The sequence below is a fragment of the Mesoplodon mirus genome (genome assembly GCF_964341445.2).
Source record: "Mesoplodon mirus genome assembly, chromosome: 12".
Lineage (NCBI taxonomy): Eukaryota > Metazoa > Chordata > Mammalia > Artiodactyla > Ziphiidae > Mesoplodon > Mesoplodon mirus.
Genome location: NC_138988.1, coordinates 45,511,133 through 45,524,846, shown reverse-complemented (window position 1 = coordinate 45,524,846; position 13,714 = coordinate 45,511,133). Strand labels below are relative to the sequence as shown.

At 45.7% G+C, this 13,714-nt stretch overlaps 1 protein-coding gene across 15 annotated transcripts in view; it reads right to left on the bottom strand.

The window, feature by feature from the left end:
• TRAK1 (trafficking kinesin protein 1) overlaps window positions 1-13,714 on the bottom strand; it is a 106,347-nt gene that overhangs the window by 43,169 nt on the left and 49,464 nt on the right. For 12 of the 15 annotated variants that reach the window (XM_082638159.1, XM_082638160.1, XM_082638148.1 and 9 more), the window contains one exon: window positions 1,516-1,592. In XM_082638159.1, the coding sequence (XP_082494285.1) occupies window positions 1,516-1,566 (51 nt within the window). In that variant the 5' untranslated portion in view covers window positions 1,567-1,592. Of the gene's footprint in view, window positions 1-1,515; window positions 1,593-12,543; window positions 12,714-13,714 lie in introns of those variants that run through there. The other 3 variants (XM_082638155.1, XM_082638157.1, XM_082638147.1) reach the window with 2 other exon arrangements.

The window sequence follows — 13,714 nt, the reverse complement described above, 5'->3', positions numbered from 1 at the left end:
GAGGGGAGTGTGTAGCAGGGCAGGTGAACCCTCAGGAACTTGAGGTAGGGGTAGGGGAGTATTGGAAGGGTCCAGCCCTCAGAGCGGGTAGGAGAACACTGGATGTGCAGAAGGGAAAAGCGCAGAGAAAGAGAGAGACATAAAAATGGGGTGAAAAGGGCTTCCCCGGTGGCGCAGTGGTTGAGAGTCCGCCTGCCGAGGCATCGGACGCGGGTTCGTGCCCTGGTCCGGGGGGATCCCACATGCCTTGGAGAGGCTGGGCCTGTGAGCCGTGGCCGCTGGGCCTGCGCGTCCAGAGCCTGTGCTCCGCAACGGGAGAGACCACAGAAGTGGCAGGCCTGTGTACTGCAAAAAAAAAAAAGGGGGGGGGATGAAAAGATGCCCCCCACCAAAAAACCTCAGGTCCCACACTCCTGCTTGGTCCTGTGTTTCAACTTTGTCCTGCCACTGGCTGAAAATGATGATTTCTGTGTCTCTCATATCTTTCTACTCTCTTCCTCAAGAAGGGCTAATGAAGAGTCACATGACCCCAAATCATTCTAGATTCTAGCACAGAAACCAGGGTCTAAAAGTTAGCACCTCTGGGACTTCCCTGGCGGTCCAGTGGTTAGACTTTGCCTTCCAATGCAGGGGATGCGGGTTCGATCCCTGGTCAGGGAGCTAAGATCCCACACGCCTCAGGTCCAAAAAACCAAAACATAAAACAGAAGCAATATTGTAACAAATTCTATAAAGACTTTAAAAATGGTCCACATCAAAAAAAAAATCTTTAAAAAAAAGGTTAGCACTTCTGCATTTGAGGTCTGATTTTGTGGGGAGAGTGGGAGGTAGTGCTTTAAGATGGGCACTTATTCAATAAATACTGAGAACCTACCATGTTCTGGCCTGTTGAAGGCATGGGGATACACATATTACACTCATCTGCTTCCAGAGGCCACCATAGCACCTTAATTCTCAACTGTCAACAGAACGCTGAGAAGAAATTGAGAAAAGCATAGTCTCTAAACTAATTGCGGCTCATCTAATCCCAAGCACGTTTCCTAAATTTTCCTTACCATGCTTGCTTTGGTTATTTCCATGCTGATGCTGCATAATAATATTCCCTTAACCTGATGTAAATAAAAACATAACAGAATGGAACTAAAACATTACAAAGATATGGATAATGATGTACTTTTCTGACATTTTTTGTATACACTTAACATATATCACTAGTATATATTTTAAGGGTTTATAAATCTTAAACAGGGTATTCTATAGCAAGTATTTAAATGCCACCTTATTCTGTGTCATTAATACATTCTTTTTAAAATCCAAAATACCTTGTACAAAGCTAGTGACAGAAACCAACATAGCTCTCAGTTCAGAAGATAAATAAAATAAAGCCACTGAATTATACCCTGAGAGGGCTCAGTTGCTGAGATTCTTCACCAAGAAAGATAGTAATGTATGCTTTAATTGATATAAATTATAATCAGTTATAAATGACTCTTTGCCTTGTCCCGAATCACTTACCTCCTCAAGAAGCCGAGTTACAGAATCTATGTCATTATATGTCTTAGTCATCTGGCCAACTCTTTCAGCACATAAAACTGCAAGAAATAAAAATGACAATGAAACTACTGATGCTACAAGCCTGCCGAACAAACAACCCACCTAAAAAAGTGACTCTAAAGTCATACTGGGCACAAAGGGTGTTTGGTTTTGCTGGGTTCAGCCCCACTCGGTTTCGTTCCCCGGTTCCAGAGGAAAGATTCAAGCTGTGGGGTGAGGGGGCAGGGGTCTACTATTCACTGCAAAGCCTTGTCGCTGCGTGTGTGTGCGTGTGTGTGTGTGTGTGTGTGTGTGCGTGCGTGCCCATACGCACGTGCACACTCGGGGGTGGCGCTGAGTGAGGGCAGGGCGCTGGAGTGGAAAGGGGTCTGGTTTCATATACGGTCAGCAAACCAAAGTGGGTCAGCAGCACAGCGACTGAGGTATGAAGCGTTAGAAAGATCCAGAGGATCTCGAACCCACTCACTGTGCAGACCCAACTACGTGGATAGACTGGGTCCTTCCCAAAGCAGCTCTTGGTATAACTATTAAACAGCCTTAGCTGATAATTTCATAATGGCACACAGTCCCCTCTTCCCCAAATGGCCTAAATTCTAAGGCTATGCAACCGGTTTCCAAACCATGAAAACCAGGGTGACAGATTTTTTTTTTTTAATCCACACTCCCACCCCATACCCTCACATACGGTATTTCATGACATATGCCATTTGCTTAAGAGGCCTTAAGAGGCTGTCTGCAGGCCACTTTAGGACTGTGTTCTTCCACTGGAGAAAAAGGGTGTGCACTGAAAGGACGCTTTAGTCTCCGGAAAAATCTCAGGGTTGTTTTATTTTAAATCAATGGCAAGGAATCGATTTGTAGCCCAAACCATGAAGGTAGCATGGGTTTTATTCTAAGGAGGAAGGAGTGAAAGAAAGCAAATGGATTTAGGGCCAAAGTGTAAAATTTTTTGAAACCAGCCACTTAGGGGCTAAATAATAACTTGTTAGTAACTCCTCATAACTAAGACTCTAGAAAATCATTCTTTTAAGCGTAGAGGGCTTAGCTTTCGCAACAACCCACTTGCAGTCACAGCCCATGCAAGGCCTTTGGGAACTGAAGTGTATTGCTAAACCAAACTCAGTAGCGTTACTAATGGCTAACTGCAACTGGAAAGCAATAGGTCTCTAAATATTTTATAAGTCCAAGTAGAGATCATCCTAGTGGGTGAGCGCAGAGAAATCTGATCTGTTGGAATGATTTTCTAGCTTAAGGAGGAGACCTGAAATCTGGTTCCAAATCTGAAACCCTCCCAACACAAGGCCCTCAGAGCTGGGGGCTGGGGGGATGAGGAGAGGTTCCTTTGCTGGCCTCTCCTCCACCCAGTGCTTTATGGCAGGAACCCTCCAGCCATTGGAGGGAGCATTGCCTCAGGTATTTTCCTTCTCTTCCCACAAGAAAAAGCAAGGGAGATGTACAGGGTTGGCTTGAACCAGAATTTAATCTGATGGAGATGGAGTCCAGCTCAAATTGCTCTAAATAGATCATCAGCTCGAGGTCACAAGAAATCCTTAAGTGGAGATTCCTGTGCCTCGGACAGGAGTTGGTTTTCATGCTGCACAGCTGTGATGCTCTGGAACGGTGCAGACAAGACCCAGGAGCCCTCTAGCCAGCTCCCTCTAGGAGAGTATGGCGTCCCCTGTCATCTACCGGCAGGTACAAAGGCCTCTGTGTTGAAGCTTGTGCTGCGACTCTAGGGCCAGCTAATGTCCCCCTTGCTCTCCTCAAAGGACCAAGTCCTCTGCTTTCCTGGAAAAAAAGACAACCAGCCTACATTTTAAACTAATCTTGGTTCTATGTCACTCTAACATAAGAGAACAAGATTTGGAGCAGCTTTTTGCTCTGGGATTGTATTAAACGGAAATTACACTTATATTTTTTAAGCTATTTTTTTAAAATTGAGATCACAATAGTTAATCATGTGTAGATAATCAGATGCAGATGTCAGAAATAACACAGAGATCCCATACACCCTTTAAGTTTCACCCACAGTAACATTTTGTAACATTATATTCACAACCAGGGTACTGACATTGCTACAATCCAGGAATCTTACTCAATTTCCCCATTTTACTTGAACGTGCACGTGAGTGCGTGTCAGTGTGCGTGTGCGTGTGCATGTGTGTGTGTGTGTGAATATTAAGCCCTAATGATGTTATCGCCTGTGTAGTTCCTCGTATCCCCCAGCACAAGGACCCCTTGTGTTGCCCTTTTATAAAGCTAATTGTAGAAATATTTAACATGCTTTAACAACTGAACCCAATAAAACGTACACCTGGGCCAGGGTTTTTTCCAGCATTAACCAGTCAGGCACATAGTGTCACCACGTACACAGTGACCGGAGGCTTGGGGTGCAGAAGATGCAGGGAGAACCTCTGGGAGGTTCTGAGGTCTTTGACAGAACCCACCTACAGAAGTCAGAGGCAGAAATGAAAAACTCCTATGGAAGCATGTGTACTATTATTCCAGTTACGTTTTCAAAATACATATAATCTCACCGGTGGGGGGGGTGTGCAGATTTATAATACACACAAGAAAACAGCAAAGCCATTAAAAACACTGATATTTGGATAGAATTACCAATTTTAATATTCTTTTTTGTGCTTCAAAAATTTTTTTTGTAGTGACCGTGCACTGATGGGGAAAACATTACTTAAAATATTTTTTAAAAACCATGTGGTTGACTACAATAGAGGGTCCTCCCTGAGGTAACTTTTAAGAGAAATTAGTAGCAGCAGCAGCCTACTTTTACCAAGCACGCTGACTACAGCCTGGCCTTGTTCTTAGCCCTCTAGATGGATTATATCATTTATTCCTCAGAGCAATAAATACTACAGGGTAGGCACTCACATTAACCTCATTTTACAAATGAGAAACTGAGGCCCAGAGAGGTTAACTGACTCATCCAATGTCACACAGCTAGCAAATGGCAAATTTCAAAATAAGAGGAGACTCCTAGCAGGGGCAGCAGCTAACATTTATGGAGGCCCTGCTATGTCCGGGGATTTAACGTGCTTCTTTTGTTTACTCCTCAGAACAATCTTGCAGGGTAGGCGCTGTTATGATGACTACTCCATGGATGAGGAAACTGAAGCTCAGAGAAGTTAAGGACCCGACCAAGGTCACAGCAAATGAGGTTGCATAGGGCGGGAACTGAACAGAGGCAAGTCTGGCTCCTGAACTAAACTAAGGAGCCACAAAGAATGCAAGGGCAAGGCTGAGGTCAGCACAAATCAACAATGTTTAAGAAGCACAAAGAAAGCAAAAAGCATCTGTGGTGTAGGTCAGATCCCTGACTCTGGGGCCCTGAGGCTGAGGTTTTCACAGGAGACTCTACCAAGGTCATGAGGCCCTGGGCAGACTCCTGTAATTGTGTATCTTGGGTTTCTATTCCGAGAAATGAGGAATAACAAATGACTCTTTAAACAGTAAGACAAGCACAAGCTGCACTTTTCAAGCACCATTTTTCTAGATACTCAATCTAAAATAAACCGTCACAAATTTCTCTCTCCAGGAGAACAGTATTTCAAATAGAAGTTCCACTTCTGACCAAGGGAACTCTACCAAATAAATCCACTTCCCCCAAAAGGTGTCCAAAACAAACAAAAATGTTATGCTCAGTAGAAGCTAGACATAAAAGACCATCTATTATATGACTCCATTCATATTAACTATCCAGCATAGGCAACTTATAGAGACAGAAAGCAGATCAGTGGTTCCCTGAGATTAGGAGTCTTACGGGAGGGAGATGTGTATGTTCCAAAACTGAATTATGGTGATGGTTTCCAACTCAGTAAATTTACTAAAAAACACTAAATTGTTCACTTAAAATGGGATAATTTTACAGTATGTAAATTATACCTCAATATTTTAAGTTACCACCAAATAACATGCAAACAAGCATCCCTGAACTACCTATGCCATATTCCAGCCACGTCCCTGTAACATGACAAGGTAAACACATTCTTCCACGATCTCATGATGGAGCCTTCCTCCGGCCACAAGAATGTTCTCAGAAGCAGAACTGTTTAGGAATAGCAAATCATCCATTCGAAAAATCAGCACTGATGAATGGCACATAAATGTACTAATCTATCTCACACAGACTAGACTATTTTTATTTTATTTATTTATTATGTATTTTTTATTGGAGTATAACTGCTTTACAATGTTGGGTTAGTTTCTGCTGTACAATGAAGTGAATCAGCTATATGTATACATATATCCTCTCCCTCGTGGACCTCCCTCCCACCCTCTCCCATCCCACCCATCTAAGTCATCATAGAGCACCGAGCTGAGCTTCCTGTGCTTTATAGCAGGTTCCCACTAGCTAGCTATTTTACACAGAGATAGTTATCATAAATATTTGCTCAGATGGCAGAAGAATTTTATGATATGTCCATAAGAAAACCGAGAGCCAGCTCTCTCCCGTTTTACTCTTCCACCCTTCTCCCAAGTTACAGCCACTTCTTGGAGATTCAGCCATGCCCTTCCTTTGCCTGTCGCCCTTCAATATCTATCTTCAAAATAATTTAGACTTGGCCCCAAAGCCCAAGTGTATTAACTACTAAGACCCATAAGACACACCTGATTTGGCTTAAAAAACAAATAAAACCTAACTATTTTCATGCAGCCCTTGAAGTGTGTACAGGAATAGGGTGAGGCGCACAGTACCTGGTAATAAAAAACAACGCTCATTTGTCAGTAATTAGAACAAAATGAAAAAAGGCAGAACAAATGCTCTGTATTCTTGTTTAAATGGCTTCACGTCAAAAATGGCCAGAAGCATAACGAACCTAATTCTTACAAATGTCCCATGTCCCTTCCCACCTGTATAAGTCACATGATGGCAGCTGAGTCTTATTCATTTGGGGGGCCCGACACATGGTTGATGCTCAAAAAAATAGAAGGTTTTGTTTTACTCCCAGGCCAGTCTTTGCAAAGAAAGGCTCATTTCTAAGCAACCAGAGGACCCAGGGAGGGGTGAAAACATAAAAGCCTGGTGTATATCTCATCACCTCCAGATGAGCACGTGTCTTGGAAAGGGGAAGTATCCCCTCCCCGCCAGGCTTCCTGCATAAAAAAGAAGCCATCTGGAAAGAGGCGATCAAATTCAAGTCCAGTGTGACACAAAGACATGATGAGGCACAAAGCTGCTAAGAAAGAAGCTGCATTAACAGAAAGGCATCAACTAATAAGCAGCTGTGGTCTTAAGCCAGAAGCAAACGGGCAGGCTGCTGGCTACTACGACTGCTCTGAGGTGAAAGGTGCTGGTTTATCATGGCAGCTTCAGGGACAGTCTGTGGGACGGCGTGGTGGCAGAGGCCGGCCTAGAGCCCAGTGCATTGCGAAGAGTGGTCTGTTTGGCCACGACCAGCATCCGCATGGTGCTGGGGCTGTGCCCTGGGAGGCGGGAGTGAGGTGTCTTGCCAAGAGCAGAGACCTGACAGTATAGCTCTAGCTACATCTACCTGCTCATCAGCATCCCCATCAGCTGAAATTTTAGTGTGACGATTGTACAGGCCCACTTCCCCTTGCCAGGGTAGTCTGAGAGCAGGGCACCAGAGCAAGTTACTGAAGAGGCCGGGAAGAAGAAAGGAAATAACTATTAAGTATTTACAACATGCTAACTGCTACCATGGGTATTTTACAAATATTATTTCACTTAAAACCCAGAACAACCCGATGACACAAATATGACCCCCATGAAACACTATGAGACAGAGAGAGGGGCTAAGTGACTCATCCAAAGCCAGACAGGACATAACCATGTACTTGAACCTGGTCTGTTGGGTGCTATAACCATCCACCCTTCCCTAGCCTTGAACATTCAGAGTTGACCTATGGTGGCCATTCGTCACCAGAGTGTTTAATGAAGGCCTCCTTGGTGATAACCAAGTGGCTCACTTATGGACTTCTCACTGTGTGCCCAGCACTCTGCTAAGTGCTAAATGTCTAAGTGCTGGATGTAGACCCCTCCTTCAGGGTCTATACTCATCCTAGGAAGAAAGTACTACTATTACCCACATTTTAGACATGAAACTGCACAAGGTCACAGAGCTATAATGAGAGGGTCTGATTCTATTTGACCCCCAAGTTGGGTCTCTTAACCACAGCTGAGTAAACACATGAATCCTACCCTCGAGGACTTCGAGGCCTAATTGAGAAGGTCAGACACATGTATAAATGAGTATGGAACAAGCAGGAAGTCCTAGGTGACAAAATGCTCTTGGGGAGTTCAGACACAAGACGACTGGGGACTGGGGCACAGGTGCCCCAAGTGGGCAGAGCAGTAGGGGGACCCCAAAATGCACAGACTGTGGGTCAGCTTTGACCATGGCCAGCCCTGGGGTGATGCTGGTACCCCCACCCCAGAAAGAGAACCGCCCTGGACAAGGGACATCACCAGAGGCCTGCATGGAGTAGCCATGGACACTAACAAACAAACCTCAGGCTGAAACCAAGGTGATGAAAACCATGGGCAGAGAGACCTTTGTAACAGTGCTGAGGTCAGTGCTGATAAGCTAGGCCGCTCCTTTCTCTAACGTGACCCTACAGGAGAGAGTCCTACAAAGCAGTGCTGCTGGCCACGCTGAATCAATACAGACTGCAGGGCCCAGGCCTGATGGCTCTTTTCCTGGGGTGGACATTCCCACCCCACAAGACATCACAACCACCAGCAGGACGCGGCACCATTCCCCACATGGCCCAGCCTTCCCCCTGCAGCCCGAGATGTCACTCTCAAACTGGAGGAATGAGCTCCATTTGCGCTGCTTCTTGTGCTTCATCTTGGAACCATCTGGAGGATTTGGACATGTGACGTTGGCCATCGTTTTCATCTCAGCTTTTGCAGATGATAATTACTGGTTAGTGCTCAGCACCTGAAAACTGCCCTTTGTGCAAAAGACGGACAGCAGCCCCCTCTGAGGAGGGGACGTGCGCTGTCCCGCAGTCTCAGGGCTCAGTAAACCCCAGACCTTGCCACATGCTCTTTTCAAATCCTGCCACCCAAGGGCAATCCTGAATGACACCTGCCAGGAACTGAGTGACCAAGCTTGCAATTGGGTAACAGCCTCAGAAGCGTCCAGGTGAGAAAACATTACATAGTCGGGCTTCTTTAGGCCTCTCCTTGAGAAAGCTGAGGGAAACTGCCATGCAACAAACCACAAGGAAGTGATGACAAAACTCCACTCTTCACCAGTGTTTTCCTGGTGTAGGTGCCACCCCTCGGGCACAGAGGGGGTGTGACCACCATGTCACTCAGCAGCACTGTGATTCCCCACCCCCAGCTAATCCTGAGCAGACGGGATGGGGGAAAACAAGAAAAGCCTGTCTTCAAGAACACCACTCAGTAAGAAATCACTTGAGATCGACTCAGTTTCTGCACAACGCAAGCCTCCAGTGACCAGAAGACACAGAGCCCAGGTATTTTCTCTCCTGAAGACAGAAAGAGCAATGCTGCCTCTGACAGCTGTGTGAGCCAAGCAAGCTGCTTCTCTGGGTGCCTTGTGGGTTATGAGGATGACATGAGGAATGGGAGGCAAGGGCCCGAGGTTCTACTAGCTGAGAGCCTGGGAGTGGCGGAGGGCAGACCCCAAGGCAGGGCGAGGGCCCTGCTCTGTGCTTGTGGCCCTGGGACTCTGGACAACATATCTGAGTCTCAGTCTCTTTGAGTGCAAAATGGGAGTCATGCTTATTTCAAAGGCTGTTTTGAAGATTAAATGGCTGACACTGGGAAGTGCCTATCACCCCCACAAGGTGACCTGGGAGGGAACAACAAATGTCTCCTGTACCCATGGCTACCAATATGAGTGTTACCCCAAACTGATTTTGTCCTTCAGTTTTCAATCAGAAGTATCTCTTTTAGAACCACTGGTGGTGTGGAAAACCACCTAAATCACCTCAGAATCCAGGGAACATGGTTACATCCATGTCTTGCACATATTCTCACTATTCACAGGGTCAGAAGGAAACAGGGTCCCGCCCAGTGAACACCTTGCTCTGGGATACAGGTCAGGCTTCCAGCAAAACTAGACACAGAAACCAAGCCTTCCAAACCAAACCTCTGTCTTCCTCATCTACGCCACAGACTTCCTTCAGGCCGGGAACAAGTCTAGTGAATTTCAATTTACAAAGAAAACTAAGCATGTTGACAATGAAGTCTAGTTGGCCTTTCATATCCATGGGTTCTACATATGCAGAGTCAACTAACTCCAGATTGAAAATATTCAGAAAAGAGAAAATTCCAGAAAATTCCAAAAAGCAAAACTTGAATTTGCCGCACTGGCAACTATTTACTTAGCGTTTACATTGTATTAGGTATCATGTGTAATCTAGAGATGATTTAACGTATACGGGAGGATGTGTGTAGGTTATATGCAGATACTATGCCATTTTATATAAGGGACTTGAGCATCCATGGGTTTTGGTATCCAAGGGGGTCCTGGAAACAATCCCCGGCTGATACCGAGGGTCAATTGTATCTTTCTTTTGCAGTTACTGTCCTGAAAACATTATTTTCACCTTCAGGACAGCTAAAAAAAATTTTATTACAGAAAGGAGGGAAACTGGATGGGAACAAAGAAGAGACAAGGAAGAGAAATGTAACAGTCTATCTTAAGACGGCAAATACAGAGACTGTTCCCCCCTGCCCCCCGACCCCTACCATCGAATGTGATCACAAAGTAGAGACCCTGTCATCTGTGAGATGTGGACCAGCACAGGACAAGGGGCACTGGAATCACCCAGAAGGTGTGTTAAAACCCAGATTGATGGGTCCCACCCCAGCATGTCTGACTCAGCAGGTCTAGGGCGGGGCCCGAGAATGTGCATTTCTAACCCATTCCCGGGTGCTGCTGCTGCTGTGTAGGGCCCCTACCTTGAAAACTGCCAGCACAGTATCTAAGAGCAGTCTATGTAGGGCCCTAGAGCCCGTCTATGTAGGATGAAATCACCTATGAGCTGTGTAACTTTAGACGAGTTGCTGAAGGTTCCTCTTATAAGTCTATGAAATGGAAAATTGTAACAGTACTTAACCTCCTATGGTTATTTTAAGGCTTAAATGCATGAATCCACTTAAAGTACTTGGAATGGTGCCTGGCACATAGCAAGTACATACTAAACACTGGCTATCATCATCATTATCATCTGGCTATCAGTTAAAGAAAAAAGTTCAAAATATATAGATATATGAAATATGTACATAAAATACATGCAATATGATTTTTCTTCTCTTGACGAGGATATATGATACTGCTCTAGAACCTAGTAAAACCTTTCATTTTAGAATCATATGGTTCAATAAGTGATTTTTAAAATGATCTTACTATGCTTTTAGGCAGCAGCTCATCTCATACTTTAATGTGCATAGGAATCCCCTGAAGGTCTTGTTAAAATGCAGATTCTGACCCAGTAGGTCTGGGGTGGGGCCTGGGGGTCTGCATTTCTAACAAGCTCCCAGGTGATGTGGGTACCCAGGATGCACGCTGAGCGGCCCAGCTTCAAGGGACACAAGCTGTTCCAGTGAAATCTGGGCTGGCCCTAGTTCTTAAGAGCAGATGGAGGCCTTTCTCTTGATCACTTCCAGGAACGCAACAAATGCACAGTCCCAGTCGGTCTTTCACTCCTCTCTCCTTTCACCTCCACCATCTCTTTCATGAAAGGACCAGGCAGGGGGTGCCAGGTTTCAGCACTGCTCTCCCCCTTTCTCCAATTAAACACTTTTAACTCTCCTATAGGTGAAGTGTTAATATTTTCAGGGCAGTAACCTCAAAAGAAAAACACTTTCAGTATAGAGTCAATTATAAACCATTTAAAAAATAAAAAGTTATTCTGAGACATGAAAACAGGCCATCACAGAGCAGAATTTTGAAAAAGTTTTTTGATTGCTTTTACTCAAGACCTAAAGAACTTCCTGCAGTTACTCTTTAAACATTCTGTTTCACAACACCCCCCCCCGAAAAATCCCTTTTTCCGGGCTGTGAGTGAAAGCCCCAAAAGCCCAATTAGGAAACTCACACTCAGCATTTGGGCTTATGTTTATTTAAAACACTCCCCCTCTTCTCCAAAAGCAGCACCCCTCTGATACAGCCTGGGGGTGAGTTCCCAGGTAATTTCAATGTCAGCCCTTGTACTTTTCTATTTGAAATATTTCTAAACTTTTTAAAAATCCCTATTTCAAATTGGTGATTAATAATTTTTTTAAATAAACAATTTCCTAAATTAAACAAAGACATATTATTTAATAATGACTCAGTTTCTTGTCCATTAACCCACCAAAAGCCATTCAGTCAGAAGAAAACAATGAAAACTCTTAAAACAGAGTGCTGGAATGCCATAAAGTGTGTGCATGTGGGGGGACTACTGACGTTTGCAAAAAGTATGAATTTCAGGGCTTCCCTGGTGGCGCAGTGGTTGAAAGTCTGCCTGCCGATGCAGGGGACACGGGTTCGTGCCCCGGTCCAGGAAGATCCCACATGCCACGGAGTGGCTGGGACCGTGAGCCATGGCCGCTCAGCCTGCATGTCTGGAGCCTGTGCTCTGCAACGGGAGAGGCCGCAGCAGTGAGAGGCCCGCGTACCACAATAAAAAAAAAAAAAGTATTCAAAGACCTCGGTTAAGCAACAGAGCTAGACAAAATAATACACACTGTTTGATTTCATTTACATAGATCAAGAACAGGCAAAACAAATCTAAGGTGATACAAGTCAGGGCAGTGGTCTCCCAGGAAGGAGGTGTAAACTAGAAAGAAAGGGGGGCAAGGGGACTTCCCAGGATGCTGTAAACGCAGCTTCTCTCCTGGCGGCTTTACATTCACCACGTAAGATGTGTGTACTTGACCTTATACCCCACTACGAAAATAAAAGACTGCTGTGAGATCAGTGAAAACAGCCAGGCCTACATAGACACTAAGAGGGAAAGGATCAGACTGGCGCAAAGAACAGAATTTACCCTTCTCCAGGAGGTCCAGGGTTTCAGGCTGCTTGTGGATGGGCTTCCTCTCTTCACCCTGGCAGTCATACTCAAAATATTCTTCTTCTCCTCCCACGTCTCTTAGGGACATTGCTGAAGTCACCCCAAAGCCAAAACATCACCCGAAGGAGCAGTCCCTGAAGGAGCTCCTGGCTGCCCTCCTGGAGGAGGCATTGGGGCCGGGGCCCCCAGGGCGCACGCTGGGCCTTGGCTGGGGCCACGGACATGCCCTGGCTCAGCTGAAGTGGAGGGTGTGCACAGGGCCACTGGCCCTTCGGCGCCCAGGCGACCCGGAAGGGGGTGGTTCCCACAGAAGGAGGCGGGGCGGAGGGGGGGAGAAGCACCTATCGGAATGGGAAAGCCCTGCCCAGCCCTGGGGTGGCCCTAACGGGTGCTCTGGAGTCAGAAGGAAGGTGAGCAGGCAGGTGCACGGCCTTGGGCCAGCTCTCTGCCTCCAGATTCTTCTTCCGCTTTTGCTCCCCCAGAAGCAATGAGGAATGGTAGCTTCCTGGAAGTTTCGCAGCAACTGCACAGGGCAATACCATCCATGCCTCAAGCAGGAACACCTGTCTAAAGGTGGAGCTCTGGCGGAGGAGGTGCCCTGGCGACCGACTGCCCAGTTCCCTCAGGTGGGAGAGTTCCTGTGGGCGTGCTTCAAAACTTGGGACAAATCTGACTGTGACAACAGCATGACACAGGGCTGAAGAGGGAAGGAAAAGATCATTTTGGTTTCTAGCAAGAGGGAAAGAAAAAACTGCAGTAAGCGCTACTTGTATTAAGCTTACTTCATCCCAGTTTTTCTGTGGTAATAATACATTGCATTTGCTCTTTTTTAAACTGCGTTTTGTAAATCCCACTCTCACCCTACATCTGTGTATTCACAGCCAAATTTATAAAGATCTTTTCTAATTGCAGGATAAGGGGAAAAAAATCTACAGCCGAATAGTTTGCAAAGTTGCCTGAAAAAAGAATCAAGTTTTATCGCACATCTCACTACCACTTCCTCTACACTGTTTGATTTTGCCTGTAACAGTGAAATGGCAGGTCCTTCCATCAAACGCACTGAAAGGTGGCCTGAAGCACAGGTGTCTCAGAGAATCATGGCACATTCTACAATTCCTGTGCTTCGGCCACCTCCCCGCTACACTGT